General features: G+C 49.7%; 2 protein-coding genes across 4 annotated transcripts in view; both read right to left on the bottom strand.

Annotated features, from left to right (window-relative positions):
- Positions 1–185, bottom strand: part of His2Av (Histone H2A variant) — a 10,675-nt gene extending 10,490 nt beyond the window's left edge. Inside the window, exon 1 of the mRNA XM_011141233.2 lies at positions 1–185. This exon is cut by the window's left edge and continues 154 nt beyond it. The gene's annotated coding sequence lies outside the window, so the exon portion shown is untranslated.
- A 1,253-nt stretch (positions 186–1,438) lies between these two features.
- SPARC (secreted protein, acidic, cysteine-rich) lies at positions 1,439–17,975 on the bottom strand. 3 transcript variants are annotated; one of them, XM_011141230.3, is made up of 6 exons: positions 17,795–17,975; positions 9,933–10,015; positions 8,791–9,036; positions 7,772–7,990; positions 5,705–6,055; positions 1,439–2,811 (listed from the first exon to the last, which is right to left on the bottom strand). In XM_011141230.3, the coding sequence occupies exons 2-6, from the start codon at positions 10,005–10,007 to the stop codon at positions 2,758–2,760; spliced, it is 945 nt and encodes a 314-aa protein (XP_011139532.2). In that variant the 5' UTR covers positions 10,008–10,015; positions 17,795–17,975; the 3' UTR covers positions 1,439–2,757. The 3 variants fall into 3 exon arrangements, with proteins under 3 accessions (XP_011139532.2, XP_011139533.2, XP_025162150.1); XM_011141231.3 differs by lacking the exon at positions 17,795–17,975 and adding an exon at positions 13,049–13,190; XM_025306365.1 differs by lacking the exon at positions 17,795–17,975 and having other exon boundaries at positions 9,933–10,203.
- Between the last annotated feature and the right edge of the window lie 1,449 nt (positions 17,976–19,424).

Genomic DNA, 19,424 nt, shown 5'->3' with positions numbered 1-19,424 from the left:
CGAGGCGGTGGGAGCGCGAGTGGCGCCCCGCCGCGGCCGCACTCGGCGAACTACTCGTCCGCCGCGTTTTACCGCGAGCACGACCCGACGTCTCGCCGGAACTGACGCTCTCGTGGCCCGTGCGCGCCTCGCGCATGCGCCGCCTGCCTCTTAGCGCCGAAGCAAACGGACGTTCGGTGACGGCGTTGTAGTCGTCGTCGTCGTCGTCGTCGTCGTTGTCGTCGTCGTCGTCGTCGTCGTCGTCATGTCGTCGTCGAGACGGACTTTACGCTACGGCACTGTGCATGTATCGTGTATGAATAAAAATTATACAGAGGCAAAAAATAGAACGGTGCTGGTTGATTGTATGCTTTGCTTTCTGCGCGCGCGTTTTTTTTTCAGCCGCCCCGCAAGGAACTCTCGCTCCGATCCTGAGGCGCTATTTTGCCAGTTTGCTGAAAAGCCGGATCGTTACTGTTTCTCCAACGTTCGGCAACGTCTTCGAGTCCCGTCGATTTTTGGGAATTTTGTGTTATCTCGGGACAGAGAGATATCTCTATAGATAAACCATGTGTAGACACGCGCGGTGTATTTACCAAGCTTGACTCGAAGAGCGCTCTCGGCGGGGAAAAATTAAACAAGTCTCACAAGAGATGTGGGAAATTGTAAATTTTGTTATTTCTCTGCAAAGATGAGTAAACCAGGTGTCTACAAGCAGACAGTTGCGAGCTAACACTCTCGTAAATAACGTAGACGGATCAGTCGAGATATTTTTACTCGCGGAGATATGAAATGCTCTCGTGAGAACGACACGCCGCGAATCGCGAGTCACGAGCCGCGAGCGACGCGCTGCGGAACGCGTCGCGATTTTCTTATCGATTTTACTCACAATTTTCATACGTCACGCTGTAATTATTCGCATATTTTGCATATATTGCAAAAACGCAGACGACGAGTCGTGGCCGTGGCAGATCGGGACGGGTATGGATGTCGCATACAGAAACGGACTCGGCACGGTCGATATAATGCGAACGACTATCGTGTCACCGGCGATATTGCTTCAATAACTTTGGCCGCGCCGCGAAATCGCGTCGACAAGGTATCGTCGGCGATAAAATTCCTCTGCGATAATATCGATTAACGCAGACCACCGGCCCCCCCGCGAGGGGTTACGCGTACTTGATTCTCAACGAAGATACTTCCGTCTCGCGCGGCAATAAATCGAAACGCATGTAGTAGCGCGCGCGCGCGCCTGGCTGTTGTACGTGTATTTCCGCTAATTAATTGCGATAACAATAACGACGGGTTGCGTCACGCGCCCGTCTGCGGCGTGCGACGAAAGTAAGGTCGGAAAATGAAGGCGATTACGGAGCTGGAGAGAGTGAAATACGCCGGCGGACGCAGGCGAGTATCGCGGCGTTTTCACTCGGAACTCGGCGTGGAGGAAACTGCCTCGAAGTAACAGCATTATTTCTCTTTATTGGCAGAAAAAGGGGCAGTGATTTCATACAAAAGATTGCACATTGGAAAAGGCGTGCGTGGCGAATCGGGGAGACGCGAAAATTTCTGCTATACGGGACGGGCGCGAGCGAAGCTTCCTCTGTCGAATCTCCTCTCGTGCGTTCGACGCGAACTTTGCGAGCGGTGCACGACAAACTCACTCTCTCTCTCTCTCTCTCTTTCTCTCTCTCTCTCTCTCTCTCTCTCTCTCTCCCCCTCGAGAGAGAAGCAAAACGATCAATTTCCACGTAGAAAATTTATCGGATCATCGTCGGGCGGCTGGATGATCGCGGAATCGGACGCAAATGACTCCAAGTTGGTGGTATATACTTGCGGCTTCCTGTAGAATCCCCCGGACTTTCGAATACGTTCGTCCCTCCCTCCCTCTCTGTCTCTCTCTCTCTCTCTCCCTCTCTCTCTCTCTCTCTCTCTCTCTGTCTGTCCGTCTGTCCGGATTTCTAATCGCACGTGAATATTCGTGAAGGAGAACTCTACCGCTCACACGCCGCGCCGCCGCGAGACCCGTTCTACTCGAATTCAAATTAATCGAATCGCGCGATCATAAGTATCGAGAGACGCCGAATGTCGAATGTTCGAAAATACGGAGCCGGGCCGTGCCCGGAGAGAGAAGCCAGGAGGCTCCTCCGTCGGGCCGCCGCGTCGCGTCGCGCAGCGTACTACCACGAATCCGCTGCGATCACGACGTGCTCGGCGACGAGTGCGCGCGAGACGACAGCTTGGATTATTGAGGCGCGGCGGCGACCCGAGAGTCGCCAGCACTGCTGCGGTGTGTGCTGGCTGTCGTGCTCGGCACGTATATCGTGGCGAGAAGGCACCGCGCAGAGAGAGGCGTACAGTAAAGATGCCTCTCTCGCGCGCGTCGCGGTATCGACTCGGCGACGCGTGCGGAGACTGCGCGTTGGCCGCGCTGTCGCCGACCGGAGCGCCAGGCCGCGATTTTTCCCGCCATTTTTACCCGGCTCCCCATCGTCGTCGTCGTCGTCGTCGTCTACTACTGTCGCCCTCGCTCTCGCTCTCGCTCTCTCTCGCTCTCGCTCTCTCTCTCTCTCTCTCTCTCTCTCTCTCTCTCTCTCTCCTCCCCCCTCTCTCTCTCTCTCTCTCTCTCTGCCCCTGCCGCTATGCTGCGCGTCACTTGGCCGGGTCCTTTGCGCCCTCGGCCGTTTGTCGTCCTGCTATTGTTCCCGCTGCGTGCCTCGTCCGTGCTCCGATCGCGCCCGTCTCTCTCTCTCTCTCTCTCTCACCGACGAAGACGCGCCTCTAGTAATGCTCGTGCGCCTCCGCCAGCTCCTCGCACTTGTCGTCTATGTCGTCCTGAAATTAATATTTTCACCGTTGTCCTCGCATTCGTCGTGTAACGCGCTAATAGGGCATCGTCGCTGCGCGCGATACACGCCGCCGTGTCAGAAATTCCCGAATTACTAACGTGATTTTCGATCCCTTTGAATCCCAGGGCGTATTCGGGGGGGAGGGGAGGGGGATGTAATTTCTCTGAGATGTCTTGATTCATCGTTCTATTTTATTCTCTTTCAACAGCTTGTTTCCGGGGTTTCCGTTGCTTAGCAGCAAGTTCCCAAACCCGGGAAGACCCGAGATTCAAAGGATGTAGCCAAGGGATGTATATCAATGCTAGAGGTGTGCGAATTAAGAATCTTTATGTCGAGTCGAGTCGAATCGAATCTCATTTTTTTAAATTCGAATTCGGATCGAATCGGATCTGTGAAATTTCACTCGAATTCGAATGAAATCGAATATGGAATCATTAAAAAACTTAACATGACCATTAAACGTGCAAATAATGATGGAAGATTTTAATATGAAAGGGAATATTGGTATTGTAATATCATCTTAAAGTAAAATATATATTTAAATAATTAAACTAAATTTATAATTATGTTATTAATTATAAGTTAAGTTAATTGCGAGTTAAGGGATCAGACATACACCCATACCCAGACAGGCCCAGTTGGCCCGTTTTGTAGCTGATGCACACAAACGATAATGTATCTGATTCCCATTCGAATTATTCGGATTCGAATCATAGAGGGATTCGGATTCGAATCGGATCGAATCACATTGGATTCGATGCGATTCGATTCCAATTCGAATAGTTGGCACATCTCTAATCAACGCAAATGCCCAAGTTATTCTCGACGAACCAGACGATACCTCGAGATGCTGTTCGAGCGTTCGAGCATTGTGAGACGGTTGAATGGAAAAATCACGTTCGTGTTTCACACAGAGTGGGGGGGTATCGAACACTCGCGTGCTCGTAACGCAAGAATGCGGCTTGAAGGACCTGAATCTAGCCCGGAGGCTGGGTCCGTTAGACGCTTCGTAGTATTCCCACCCGCATACGTCATCGAGTCATCCCGTGTCTAGAAAAAACGCCCCGAAGCACGTGCAGCGCTAAACGGACCGCACCCTCGGTCGAGCGATTATCTCATTGCCCGTTAGCCGCCATTTTGTATGTTCCCCGTTCAGCTCACACACAAGCGCATATTCCTCGCACGAAGCAATTAACCTTTAGAGGACCGGGCTGGCTCCTACAGGAGCCACTAACAAACTCGAAAACTCTACGCGACATGATGGTTACATATACATATATATATATATATTGGGTGTACAAATTAGTTTGGTCCGTTTTCAAAAGATGGCTCCGGCTGTTATGAATGGTTCATAGCGAGTGCCGATTTGGGCGGTTTCAGAGAGGTTAGACATCTGCCAATAATATTCAGTTTATATCGCTTTGAGTTTCATACAAAAACCTTGCTTTTTACAGTGTTGAAAATGTCGAATTTTGTGTCGAACCAAGCAGCATTTGCGGGAGGTTTTAATTTTCTGCTTTAATCGGAAGAAAAGTGCAGCTGAAGCCTATCGAATGCTTGTTGAAGTTTATGGTGGCGCTGCACCAACTGATAAATCATGTAGGGAATGGTTTCGACGTTTCAAAGATGGAGATTTCAGCGTCGAAGACAAGCCTCGCTCTGGACAGCCAAAAAAATTCGAGGACAAAGAATTAGAGGCATTACTCGAAGAAGATCAGAGTGAAACGCAAGAGGAGCTTGCAGAATCATTGGGAGTGACTCAACAAGCCGTTTCCGTACGATTGAGAGACATGGGGAATTATTGAAAAACAAGGAAATTGGGTGCCTTATGAACTGAAACCGAGAGACGTTGAAAGGCGTTCTTCGTGACAACGCTCGGCCTCATGTCGCAAAAGTCGTGAAAAAATATTTGGAAACGCTCAAATGGGATGTTTTACCGCACCCGCCGTATTCTCCGGACATTGCTCCTTCTGATTACTGGTTGTTCCGAAGGATGCAGCACGATTTGGCAGGTCACCGGTTCACCTCTTTCGCAGATATCGAAAATTGGCTCCAAACTTGGATCGCCTCAATAGACGAGTCATTTTTTCGAGATGAAATTCGAAAATTGCCTGAGAAACGGGAGAAAGTAGTAGCCAGCGATGGAAAATACTTTAATTGATCTGTTCATTCATTTTGTTTTGAAATAAATACATCTTTTGACACAAAAAAACGGACCGAACTAATTTGTACTCCCAATATATAAATTTTCCGCGAAATAAATTGCAAATTTTAAAGGAAAGATGCCGGTTAGAATGCCTGAAGGTTAAGCGGCAAGTAGCGTATTACCTCGCGTCTTATCTCGCAGATATCTCGCGGGGCGAAATAGCCGCGTTCGCGAGTTAAACACGCACTGCGCACCGCATGACGTGATACTTTTGTATTACGAATTGCAGGCACAGGCCGGGAAAACGCGCGCTCTCAAGAGAGACGCGCGGGAGAGACTGACGTCGCTCTCCAAGAGTCGGATGACGAGAAATTGAGAAGGGACTCGTTGGTTAACGTTGCAAAAAGGGACAGACACTCCACACGTCTCGTGACTCCAGTGTCTCGTGACGTACACCGTGTCTCACGTGCGCTATCAGGTGCGCGTGTCAAACGATCAATGTGCACGAACGTAAATGCACGAAACAGCGAAAAACCATTTGCGGGCGTAATGGCTCATGTGCGAGGTTGTCACACAAGGTCCTGCCTAACGTTCCCAGCCGACGAGAAAGAAACGACTCGCGAACACACAGTCCTCGGACGACGAGAGACGTGGCTTGGCAGACGAGGAAGTGGATTGTTATTCCGTTCTCATTGGGCGAGACGAGGACAGCGTTATCGGGAGAGACACGTACCTCGTCGAGCTCCAGACACTTGCCCCACTCGATCAGCGTGATCTTGTGATCGCCGTCGGCGTCGCAGGAATCCAGGAAGGGCGCGATGCAGTGCTCGAGGGCCATCAAGGGCGCCTTTATCGGGAAGAGCTCGTGGCGCGACACGGCCCGGTCGTGCGGGTGGCCATCCAGGTCGCACCACTTCCAGATGGCCGCGTTCGCCCAGCGCAACGTGTGATTCATCTCAGCCTCGCGCTGCATCTTCAGGTAGTGCGACGGCAGCTCCTGACGGTCCGCCAGGTCGCGCATGATGTTGAACAGCCAGTCGCGCATTCGCCGGGGGAAATCGGACATCTCCTCCTCCTTGCACATCTGCAACAACGGGCAGCTTCAACATTTCGAGATTCACGAGAGGGCGGACGCTCGCTCCACCTCGTTTGCCACGAGGCTCGTCATAATTATAGTCATTGTAATTGTGTCGATTGTTACTGAAACACAAATCTTTCGCACGCGACAATTGCTCGGCATAAAATTATTATAATTATGATAAACACGTGTATATGTATATGTAACATAATAATTATTTAGCGGAGAGAGAAGAGAGACCGGTCGAGTTAACGCGACGACGTGACGAAGCAAATTTGGTTCGAAGGCAGGAATTTCAAGCTTGAATGAAGCAAATTTGTCTCCAAGAAACGGAAATTCCGTTTCTTTCGGCTTCGACCGAAACGTTCGCTCGGTTCGCTCATTCTCACATTCGGCCAGTCCTTTTCTTTCATGCAAGTATAAAAATCAGACACAACCGAGCCTCGCACAAAATGAGCAGGCTTTCTAGCACTCAAAAAAAGTATTCTATCTTGTAAAGTGATTTCTCCCATAGTCTCATATTCTAAGCGAAGCCTTTTATAGGAAAAGGATTCCTCTTTCGATAAAGCGATTAAAATGAACCATTCATCTAAAATTTGTTAGATATTACTCCAACTGTTTTTCTTTTGTTTCAAGAGAATATCCTTTTATATCAATTAATTTTCCTTTCATATCAAGAGGCTTATCAGCGTTTTGCCTCTTTCATCTACTCACACACTCAGACACTCCTCTCTCTCTCTCTCTCTCTCTCTCTCTCTCTCTCTCTCTCTCTCTCTCTCTCTCTCTCTCTGTGCATATGGCGATCGTCGCCACATTGATTTCATGGACAACGTCTAGAGCAAAGGGAAAAAGAAGAGAGCGTTATTCAATTTGTATCGTTCTTCCCGGTTGTTTCGTCATGAACGAAATTTAAGAATTTTTGGAGAAAATCAACTTAAAGACACACTGGCCCATATTTTCGCGTAAGTACATACATATATCCATTTATCGTATCGCGTTGCACGCTACATTAAATCCCACTTAAAGTAATTTAAAATTACAAACTTATCTTTTTTCCCACCTTTTCAGCAGAGAGTCAAGAAAAATTTAACTAGAATCTTTCCCGGACAGTTTCGTAATAATTTTCTCTCCTTTCCCTATAAAGGAACGTACAACCAGCAAGAATAATAAAGTACGAGTATATAATAAAAGTAAATAAAAAAAACCTCTCAAAAAAAAAAAAAAAGGATTAAATAATCTGTGCATAAGAGGAGATTATTTAATCTTTTTTTTTTATTGCGACTCTTATTGACTTATATCAAAATCAATAAGAGTCGCATTGTACATTGTACAGAATATACAATCCCGCTAACTTTAAGAATAATACGCTTATAATATTTTCCTCTTGATCCTAGAGGAATCCTCCTGAGGCGGCCATATGTAAGAATAAAATCCTCTGCAACAGATTCCTCCGCTTGTTCTGAAATTACTTTCTTTTTCGGGTGCCTCGGCAGAGTTCGCGCGGGCACCGCGCGAAGAGCATCGAATGTTGAAAGGAAAGAGAAATCGTCCGAATTTCTCAAGGAAGAAGCCTCCAAAACGCCCCTCAAGAAACAAATCAGCAACATGTGCGTCTCAGAAGGTCGCGCTGCCCGGAGGACGCTGATTCCAGGAGACCTGGCGAGTTTCCGACTCGCGACCTTCAAACGAATCTGTCCGGTCACGGTGTGGCCGAATACTCACAGGCATTTGCTGGCACTCGCCGTAATACACAATGTGGACATGCTGATAATCGGGGCCTTTGCACCTGGCGTCACCGGTGTCGCAGAAGCAGCGCGCCTGGTAGACCTCGCAGTCGCTGCCGAAGGTCTCGTTGTAGTTGGTGCACACCTTGCGACGGGGATCGACCTCCTGGTTGCAGACCTCCACGCAAACGCACTCGGCCGTGCCCTCCTCCGTGCTCTGAAATCGAAGAGGTCGGACCGCGCTCATGTCTCGCGCCTCGACAACGACAGAGAGGGAGGGGGGGGGGGGATCGGAATGAAAATTTCACCCCGGAATTATAAGATATGTATCGGAGCGTGCTTTGTCCGCGCGTTCACCCCACTTCTAGATTCGACTAAATTCGCATCGGCCGGTCTCGCCGAATATTGAAGGTGAGAGCGAGAGGTCTAAAAATACGCGAATGAACGACACAAGTACATCCGTATTAATAGTCCTTTCGCTCGAAACCTGCCTCAAGTGAGACCACGCCTGCGTAGATGGTCGAAACTTGCCTCAAGCAAGTCGTTCGGGTTATGAATTTACGGTTGGCAACAATTTAACCGACTGAACCGCGACTACATAGTCATGAAACGCCACGCACGATTCGATCCGCGACAACAACTCGGACTTGACTCTAGACAAAAATCTGAACACCTCGCGCATGAGCAAAGTTTCAAGTGACAACCATCGATACGGATCTCTCCAGGGGGAGGCGGGGGGGGGGGGGAGTGGACCCAAAGTCAGACGCGTGTCTTTCAGTGGAGTCGCGCATGTTGAACAAAGTTGCACGTACGACTTCGGCGTAGAGAGAGAGAAAGCTCACGTCTGAATAACATCTCGAAACGGTCAAAGGAAAGAGGAAGGCAGAGCCATGAATATAGCGGGCAAGTGCTTTTCAAGCACTTATTAGCCGTAGCACGCGCCGAATCCACAGCGGAAGGCCCTCCTGCCCATTTGCATTTACATGCGAAGAAGCCCCCTCGAGCCCCTCGACGAACCTTGCAGACGCGACCAGCGCCGCAGTGTTTATCGGTGCACGGATCCGCCAGGAGCAAACGCTGCTGCTTCGATCCAACCTCGTTTCTGCCATTTTCAAGAGTGAGCTCAGCGTCAGCCGCCGCCGCCGCCGCCGCCGCCGCCTCCGCCTCCTCCTCGGCCATTTCGTCAGCTTCCAGCATGTTCATGACCTCATCTTGCGCGGGTGCCTCCGTCGTGGTCGTTCGACGCCGATATTTCCGCTTGCGCTGGGAATTGAGATTGCAATGAGACACGATTCATTCTCTCGGTGTCATCTGTGCGACAGGCGATGCACAGCGGGGTTGGTGAGGGAGGGGGGAGGGGGCAGGGGGAGACGCGCTCGAGCGCCTCGGAGCGCATTGCAGATCGCCAATGCATCGTAAAGGAGAATTTTCCTCTCGCGCGTTTTTCACGAGGAACACATGAAACGCTGGAAACCGAGGCTGTCTCTGATTGTATCACTTTCACTCTTGTTGAAAAAAGAAAAGAAAAAGAAAAACAACACTCACATCTGTCTCCTTCTGTAATACACGAGGCGTCCCCTTAGGAACTTGTTGACGGAAAAGTGCGGCACGCGACGCAACGTGAGTAAGAACGACTGACTGACGTCATCGGACGTTCGCGTTTCAAGACTCAAATGTTACGGCCAATTTGACCGCCGCAAGTAAATCGAAGAATATAGGCTAACCGAAGTCTCGCCCGTGAGATTTAAACAAGGTAACGATGACAGCTTTTCTAGCTTGACAGAGCCAGGAGCCGAGAGACGAGATTAATCGGATCGCGCGAGAAGGAGCGAGAATTCGAGCGGATTTCAAAAAGGGTGAAATTCACTCGAACGTCCGGCGAGGGTAGAATCTTTCTCTGTTCAAACGGACGCGGTCTGTTAAAGCCGGTCGCGTAACTGTGCGCGAGCCACCCGGTACAATCGATACCGTCGCGATGTTGGACGCACAATATCCTCCGCGCGTAATAGGGAAGACGAACGCACGAAAGACACGAGAGAAACTCCGGAAGAGCGTGCGAAATTCCGCGCCTGGAATTCCGACGACTCCGACGCGTTCGGGCAAGCTTGAAGTGACGGGAACGATCGCGCGTTAATCGGCTCTGTTAATCGATACGATACCTGGGCAGACGTGTCGGCGATCAGCACCGCCAGGAGCAGCGCGACCAGCAGCAGCTGCAGCAGCTTCGTCCGCATTGCGATCTCTGGAACAGGTCGATAGCAAGCAGGGATTGTGTACTGCCTCGGAATAGACTCGGAATCGACTTAACGGCTGCGAAACGCGGCCTCGATCTTAACGATACGGCTTGTCTCGCGGTATCGTTGACGCGACTAACGCGCGCCCCGGCGATTTACGAGTCTCCGCTAAACTGCGAGACCCGCTCGCTGCGTACGTCACGTCACGCCGCGGAACGTTCCCGGAGAAGTTCGGTCTAAATACGCGAGATCGAATTAACCGTCCCCCCCTCCCTACCTCCCGCCGTCACTTTTGCCGTGGGCAAAAATCATCGTGACGATGTCCGATCTCGCGACGCGTTTCTCTAAATCGTCACCGCTCGCATCGCGGATCTCTTGGACTTGGTTCCCGCAGCATTCGAGAGGATCATCTTAGCTCTGCCGCGAATCATCCTCGAAATAATGTCGTACTTTCTTGAATTACATGAGTCGCCAGCGTGTTTCTCGAATTTTCCGTAAAAAACTTGAAAGTGTCTCTGAAAGAAAAGGAGAGCCGCGCGTGAAATCGATTAGCTTGGAGAAGCACTCAAAGAAAGGTATTCTATTTGTAAAGCGTCTTCTCTCCCATAGTCTCATATTCTAAGCGGAGCCTTTCACAGAGAAGGGATGCCCCTTTCGATAAAGCGATTAATGTGAGCCATTCGTCTAAAATTTGTTAGGTATTATGTTCTAATATGTTTTTCTCTGATCTCAAGAGGATTTCTCCTTATATCAATTAATTTTCCTCTTATACAAAGAGAAATATATGTTGGTCTGAATATCGTCTTCTTTTCTTCAGTCATGCTCTACCTTCAGATATGAACGAAAAAATTACCATATGCTCATACATATAGTCAGAATATTTCGGACGCTTTTTAAAAAAAGGTATGTACATTGCTGCAACATACAACGAAGATAATTTACCCATATTTGGTCAAATGCGGTTTATAATCTATTGCAAGAAGTTGAATAATATATTCTTTCTTTCAACCATGTTTCATACGATTGATTATGACAAATATCTTTATAGCTGTAAAGTCCGTAACAAAACTGATTGAAAATTTATTTGTTATGATGATCTTATTTCCTTCGTGCTTATTTATTGTAGAACTGGAGCCAGAAGTACATATATATATATATATATATATATATTACTTTTCGCTATATTATAATGATTTTTTTCAAATTAACTAGTATAACCAGTAAGAATAAAGTACAGTGTGAGAACAAATAATAATCCTCTTAAAAAACGATTAAATAATCTGTGTATAAGAGGAAAGTTATATTAAAATCAATAAGATTTGCATTATACATGTAACATATATAATCCTATCTGTAACTTTAGGAATAATGTGTTTATAATATTTTTCTCTTAATCTTCGAGGAATCCTCCTGAGGCCGTATACAGAGCCATATTTTTTATTTGCCTAATATTAGTTGAAATATTTAAGGAAAACTTGGTAGGTTTTTCAACATTTAACTTACGATATCTCGCTAACTATCATTCATCGAAAGAAAAAATAGTATTAGACTTTTTTACTTTATTTACTATCAAGAATATATTACGATAATAGTGCCCTAACTTTTGTTAATTTAATAATTTTGAAATTTCCAAAGGTCGATAAGTTATAACAAAACTTAGGGCACTATTGTAGTAATATATTCTTGATAATAAATAAAGTAAAAAAGTCTAATACTATTTCTTCCTTCGACGAATAGTTAGCGAGATATCGTAAGTTAAATGTTGAAGAACTTACCAAGTTTTCCTTAAATATTTCAACAAATAAGGCAAATAAAAGATGTTTCAGACAAAAGTTGTTCAAATTAATCGGTAAAAAAAGAAGATATAATAAAAAATTGGGCTTTCTGTTCTCAAAAATTAAGTTGACCTTCAACTGACCTTGAAAATGCCCTCCAAATAAAAAACTGATAATGCCATTCTCTTTCCCCCTTCGAAATCATGGAAAACGTGTTTTAGCTTTTTTTAATATATTTCATAGTTTTCGAGATTTTCTAATGCGAAAGTTAAGATGGGGGGGGGGCGGGACCCTGTATGAGAATAAAATTACCTCTAAAATTTAGATGATTCCGCTTGTGCTGAAATTACTTTTTCTTTTTTTAACGAGCTAATTCCCGACATTCCCAGGGGACACGAATCTCCAAAAGGGACATCTAGAAGAATCGAGCGTCGGGAGATTTTCTAGAAGTTTGCGCCGCGCGCCCGGGGGTCCATTTGTTTACTCTTGTCGCCGCTCTTCGGGGGCCGTTACGTCGAACTACGCCGAGTATCGTCGCACCGCGAGAGCCTCGCTCGTTCATCCATCTCTCGCGTAATATGACAAATCGGCAAGTCTCCGAGGGATCGTCAGAGGTTCGCGCGAGGGTTCTCAGAGTTCGCGTCTTCGCGCGCGGAGGCGGGCTCCTCTGGAGAAACCGCTTCGGAGAAATCATTTCGGAACGGTTCCAAGTTCCGCCGGCGACGAAAGAGGTTAATATCCCGCCGGGCTAAATCAGTTCCGAGCTCGCCCGTGCGTACAAGTAAATAAATCAGCCATCGTTTCTCGCGCGCGCGCGCGTTTTTATCGGCGAAAATGGCGGCGTTCTCGCCCGACGCCGCGGTGACGCGCGACGGATGAATCGTGTTTCCTCGCGCGCGGGACCGCCGGCTCGACTGAAACCGCCCTTAGACTGCAGTTTTTAGTCCTTCCAGGTACTCACGTGACGACGTACAGACGCGATACGCGCAAAGCAGGACATGGAGAAGAAATAATTCCGGCTACAACGCGTATGACGCGCGATCGCGTGTCGCCTCGCAGGCGCGGCGGGTCAGCGCGCGAGTCCGGCGCAAGATAAATCTTGCCTTAATAGGAGCAACGAAGCGATAACCCAGATACTTGAAAAGCGTCGTTTCAGAAGCATCCGAACGGCTCGCGCGCGTGCGTTCGTTGCGTCTTGCGACTCGCGTCTCACACAGCGCGACCGACCGACGCGTTTTGCGCACCAATGCGTCGACCGAAGCTTACCTCGAGCGTCAGCTCCGTCCGCGGCGAAGACTCGGATTAAGCTATGATCGATGTCGCTGGAAACTGACTACCGCGCTCCTCGGCGATAACGAGGAGCACGCGAGTCAGCGATCGACGATCGCCCTCGTCAGCGGTGAAATCCGAAGGCGATATACCGTCGGCTAGACATAATTTTACTTAGCTCTGTCACTTGAACGTACTAGCTTGGTAATATTCGCATCATCACGAAACGCTAAACAACGAAATGGTGCGAATGAGTATCGAGAGGCGACGATACGAGCTGTTGAGCGGACAAATAATGCGGAGATCGATAAAACGTTCCCACCGCGCCGCCGCTTTTACCGAGCTGCGTTCATCTTTTATCGCGACGAGACGGCCGAAAACGAGCGCGGCCTCTGTGCGCACGTGTGGAATGTTTCCAGAAGACCCGCGACGTTTGTACGCGGCAACATCGACGCATAAATAAATATCCTATCGGGAGGCGGGCGATGAAACGCGGCCGTTTCCTGTCGCGTCGCGTCGCGCCGCGCCGCGCCGCGCCGTCCGCAAGTTAAGCGCGTTAAGCCCGTGTCACACTACGGGTTGAAGATCAATGATCGCGGATTGGAGATTAGATTTCGACGAATCGACAAACTGCGCTTTTGATTTGCTTCGTTCCGATTGGTCAAATTGCAGATCTTCGATCCGCGATCCTTCATCCTTCAATCCGTAGTGTGACACGGGCTTTACGGGCCGCCCGCTGCTGCAGCGACCCTTAATTCCGTTTAATTGCGTTTACGACCCGAGATATGCGCGGGTTCGTTGAGTCGTTGAGTTCCGATCAATCGGCGAATTTGCTCACTTGGCGACTGAGAGACAGGCACGCGCTCTTTTCTCACTTCCGGCCGACGTGGGTCTGCGCAAGCGCGGATGACCGAGACGACTGAAACGAATTCGACGGCATTCACGTCTTTTCGCGTCTTTGCGATAAAGAAGGTACTCCTCCGCCGCGGGTGAGACCCGAGAATCAAATGAAATTCGTGGAAACGAAATATTATACCATGAAACAAAAACACGCGCGCGCGCGCGCGCGTGTGTGTGTGCGCGCGTCGCGTGCGCGAGCATGTGTGAACGCGAGGGAGCTACATTGATAACTGTTATCACTCTCCGTTGCATCGTTGATTTTAAATAAAATTCATTCTCCTCTGTTTATTATTCACAGGACTACGATCATCGGACCAGATGTCGACGGCTATCACTTCGGAACCGAATACCGCTCGTATACGCATGTGTGTGTGTGTGTGTGTGTGAGAGAGAGAGAGAGAGATAAATAGATAGGCAGGGAAATAGATCGAGATTGGAGGCAACCAATAAAAATCTTTCTACAGCTGACGCATACAACGTCGCTATAAGGTATCAAGAAGCGCAAGAAGAAAGAACATGAGAGAGAGAGAGAGAGACGGGAGGATATCCACGTAACAGGTTAAGGTCTCGATTCCCTGGACACGACACGAGAAGAGAAGAGGGCCATCGGTGAGGATTCGCGCAGTCGCCGGCCGGAGCCGCGGCGGCGCAGCGCGCTCGCGGAGCGTCACGCGGCTCGGCTCGCGACGCGAAAGCGAACGCGTCGCAGCGCGCGGCGAGGCGCGAGGCGGAGGCGAGCTGTCGCGTAGGAATCGCGACGTGCGTACGGTCGGTTTTTTTTATCGCGTCGCCGATCGCGCTCGCTCTTAACGTGGGCGAATCGCTCTGGCCTGTCCATGAGCGCGTGAACGCTTTTCACGAGGAGTCGACGTAATCTGCTGCCGTCGCGGCCGATTTGCGCGCTAACGCAACGTTATGCGCTCTTACGCAATTACGCGGCGGCATCGCGCTGACGTTACTTTCGAACGCTTCTCTCTCTTTCTCTCTCTCGATGCGGCTCTTCTCGTTTCTTAAGCGACGAAACTTGCTTGAGAGTGAGTTCTCGGAGAATTTGAGTTCTCCCTCGATGCAGCGCCGGCTGCGTCTCAACCGGCTTGCATCGGTCCGAGCATCGCCGAGTGTGTCCTCGGCTGCGAGAAAACGTTACTTCCAAGTTCCCGAGCGCCTAGATCAGTCATTACACGCCCACGGGAACGCACACGGAATTCCACGAAGCACGAATTATCGGGGACACGAAGTCTCCGCCATGTTCGAGTGGCCTCGTCAACCGCCAACGCGAAATTCAGAGTTTCTGGCCTACCGAGAAGAAGACGCTCGAGTTGAACACGTCCGCGTCCTCGATCGATCTCGTCCGATTCGCTCGCCGCCGGGAGTTCGCGCGCGCGCGCGCGGAACAACATATTTTTCTGCATCATTACGGCGGCAACGCGGACGCCGTTCGATCGCGCCGACCGAACTCGCCGGCGAGTCCGTTTTTTTCGCCGAGTCAGCCTGCGCGTGATTGATGCGTTCCCGACGGCTCAGGAGCGACTTTGTTTTCCCTAAGAGAATCTGAGTCTCCCATCTTCCATCTCGCGTCGTCCGCTTGAAATTGCGCAGGCCTCGGAAACTTTGCTTTCACTTACAAAGTTTGATACTCGAACTAATTTAAATACGCTCCGTAATTCCGTGATCAGCTGATCACGCGATTACGGACACGTCACAGTCACGTACTACTGTTTCTACTTACAAATTTGCTCTTAGCTTTAATTTAATTAATTTTCTAATATTAGACAGAGATTATAAATGGATCGAATTTTTACTACTTCTTGTCTTGATAATTGACTGAGCTGATCAACGGCGGAACGTATGTATAAAATGAGTAGTTATAAGGCCTACCAATAACTTATAACTAAAGTCTTCGAAACTGATTTCGGAGCGCCGTTTCTCGCTTCTTGAGACTTGAGAAAAGGACGAGGATGCGCGCGTGTACAAGTCGAACTCAGAAACGCCACGCACTCTCTCTCTCCCTCCCTCTCTCTCTCTCTCTCTCTCTCTCTCGCAGCCTTTCCTTATCGAGTTTTGAACTCGGGCAACGATTGCGACACCGCGTGCGTGGCGCAAGAGGAGGTCGCACGATTGAACTCGCCCGACCGCGAGCTGCTTCGAATAATAGAAAATTGCACGCACGGAGAATCGTCCGATTGTTCGCGCACCAGACAGATTGATCTTCTTCGTTCAGCGGCGGCCGGAATATCTGCGACCATCTACAGAGACTAATTATCGCCAATATCTCCGCGCGTAGAGAGACGCGCAACATCCGGAGGAGGGAGAGGGGAGGGGGGAGATGTAAGAGAAGAGGATCACATTTGTTTCTACTCGGGGCAATTAGCGACGCAACGACTCGACGAAACAAAGAGTACACACCGGACTTCCGCTCCAGGAAAGAGTCGGAGTTTCCGAGAAACACATGGCAGAAGATAATGCCAACGGTTACAGATACGCCCACCGCGCTAACGCGCGTCCTATAACGTGTGCAGTTCTGTTAAAAAGTCTGACTCATACGAACGCTATGCGAAAATTAATACGCGAGAGTCATTTGTCGCGGCGAAGCCGCCTTGCGACGTTCATCTTGACGCGATTCAACTCGGCAAGGCGAAACTCGACGCAATTCGGCGGAAATTTACTTCGAGAAGTAAAGGATCTCGTCAATGGCGAAGGGACTCTTGCGACCGACGGCCACAAAAAGGTCCTCCCACGAAAAGGGAATTTTCTCTCTCTCTCTCTCTCTCTCTCTCTCTCTCTCTCGAGTTTTGGATACTGGCTGGAAATAAATGGCCGGCGGCCTACTTATTTCCACGCGTACCTGCGCCGAGTTTTTCCCGCACGCCCCCCCCCTCTCCCGGCACCTCTTTATTCGCCGAAATTCCTCGCTCGAGGATTATTAAGACAGCCGCGCGAGTCTCCGCGCGAAGGCTCTCTCGCTCGCAAACGAACCGGTCGAATCGACGAGCATCTCCTCTCGGAAACCTCCAGTCAGATTTGAATGTAGACCTGCGTTTTTCCAGCCGAATCGCACGCACCGTACACAACTGTGACACGTGACACCATCGCCGGACTCGACCGGAGAGCTCGCGTCCGACGCGAAATTCAAATTTCGATGTCTCTCGCGGAACGAGCTCTCCAGCTTGCGGCGAGCATCAACAACAGCAGTCTCTCAGCGAACGGTAAAAATGACTCGTTGATAATCAAAGTTACCAATAATGAAGCGAACGACCACACGGCGACTGCGACTGGCACAGACGAATCACCAAGAGTTCGAAAACTTCGAGAGATCGCGCGCGCCTCTCAAAGTCACCGAAGTCGACGAACCGCACACGGGAGGAACAATTCCGCTCGGACGACTGACTTTCCAACGCCGCTGGGGACCAGACGGAAGATCGCTGCCGCAGGAGTCGGAGGACTCGAGGAACCGGCGGAGGAGCTTTCCGATCGGTAGACTGTGTCTCCTCGGCTATCTCGGCCGAACTCTCTTTTCACACAGCCGAGAACGGTAAACCGGGTTTCCGTTCGCCACGGAAACATCTCGGGAGACATCGTCGGCGGCCCCTCGGCGAAATTCCGCCTGGTCCCCCCCGGCGGTGAGTCGCGCCGCGAAAGAACCGCCATTTCTGCCGCGTACAGCACACAGAACCCAAGTGAAAGAGAAAATCATGATAACATCAAAATGATATCAAAGTCACGAGAGAATGACCGAGTCACGAGATGGAAAAATTAATTTTCCTCCGTCATTTCGACGTCACTCTGATGTCATCATGATTTCCTGTTCTGCCCGGGGAAGATCGGGCTTCGCGTCGATCGTACCTCGCGCGCTGTGACACCCTTTGGACAAACCGCTCGCTCGACTCTCTCTCTCTCTCTCTCCCTCTCTCTCTCTCTCTCTCTCTCTCTCTCTCTCTTCCTCCGGTCCGCACGTTCACGAGAAGAATCGGGAAAAGAACAGCCCTCCAAATCGGCCGCTGGACCGGTACTGACTGGCCCCGCCGCCGAGCCGAGCCGAGCCGAGGCGCGTCGCGTCGCGACGCGACGCGACGCGGCGCGGCGCGGCGCGGCGCGGCCGATCGCCGCGCGCTGATCTCATCTCGCTCCTCGCGCTTTTTTCCCTCCCTTCCTACCCCCTCGAGCGATCTTCCCGTAACGTTCGCGCACGCAGCGCGCGTCCTACGTAATGCGTGGCACACGCATTCACGGCTGATTACGCCACGGCGATTATGGCGACGCGTTCGCCTTTTCGCGCGCGCGCGCGCGCGCTCTTCCGCCCGCTGAAGACTGTTGCGTCGCTGCGACCGTCTCTTCCTCGTCCGTGGCTCGCTCGGGGTAGCTCCAGCAGACGAAGGGCGGGATGATGACAGCGTGGCGACGGTGCGTGTGTCCGTTTCTTCTCGGAGAACACGTTGCTCGGCCGGTGATTATTCACCGTCGATTGCCGGGCGAGTTTTGCACGCGTTACCGCGTCTACCGTACGCTGGAACTCTTGTAGTCTTGAATAATGCACGGGGTCGGGCAGAGAGATTACGCGGAATTAACGTGACGAAGGGCGAACCAAAGGCGCCGAGGGAAAGTGAATTTCCGCCTCTCTCTCTCTCTCTCTCTCGCGCTGGAAATTCTCGCCTTTGACGAAAACGACGCACTCGGCTCGCTCACATTGCTGCGTTCATCTCACCGATCTCTTTTCCCCGTATGTGTGTGTGTGTGTGTAAGAAATTAAGCGTTATAATAAATGATAAATATATAGACAAGGGTACACCTCACCGATTTTTTTCATTTTGACATATGTTATAAAGGATGAAATTCTGAGTGACTTTTTCTAATACAATTATACGGGGGTCGCTTATAGTTTCCGAGGTATTTGACTTTAAAGTTTTATAATTGTACGTTGAAGTATATTTGAATCCAGACAGCACACGGATGTCCATTGGATGTCCGTTATATGTCCATTTTTTTTACAAAAGACGTCCATGGGACGTATGTTTGTCACAACTTCGGACATAGGACGTCGGATGGACGTACATCGGACGTCCTGCAGGTCCGATGTCCAATGAGGACATCTTTGTCTTTACGTCCAATTTATGTCCACGGATGTAAATCGGACATACGGACATAAATTGGACGTGAAACGTACATCCATTGGATGTCCGGTGCTGTCTGGGAAGTAGAGGTAAATATATCGAAAGGGGTACACCTCACCGGTTTTTTTCACTTTGAAATATGTTATAAAGGATGACATTCTGAGTGACTTCCTGACACAACTATAGTTCCCGAGATATTTGATTTTTAAGTTTTGGAATTTTGATTATCCTGAAATTAAATTCCAGATACGAGAGGGGCTCCGCCCCTCCCCCCGCTTATATATACTGTTTCCTATATTTAAAGTGAATGAAAACTGCTTGTCTGCTTCGAATCTTACTTCAACGTGCAATTATAAAACTTTAAA

This window comes from Harpegnathos saltator, unplaced genomic scaffold (assembly GCF_003227715.2).
Source record: "Harpegnathos saltator strain DR-91 unplaced genomic scaffold, Hsal_v8.6 scaffold774, whole genome shotgun sequence".
NCBI classification, from domain to species: domain Eukaryota; kingdom Metazoa; phylum Arthropoda; class Insecta; order Hymenoptera; family Formicidae; genus Harpegnathos; species Harpegnathos saltator.
This window is presented reverse-complemented; position numbering and strand designations above follow the sequence as displayed.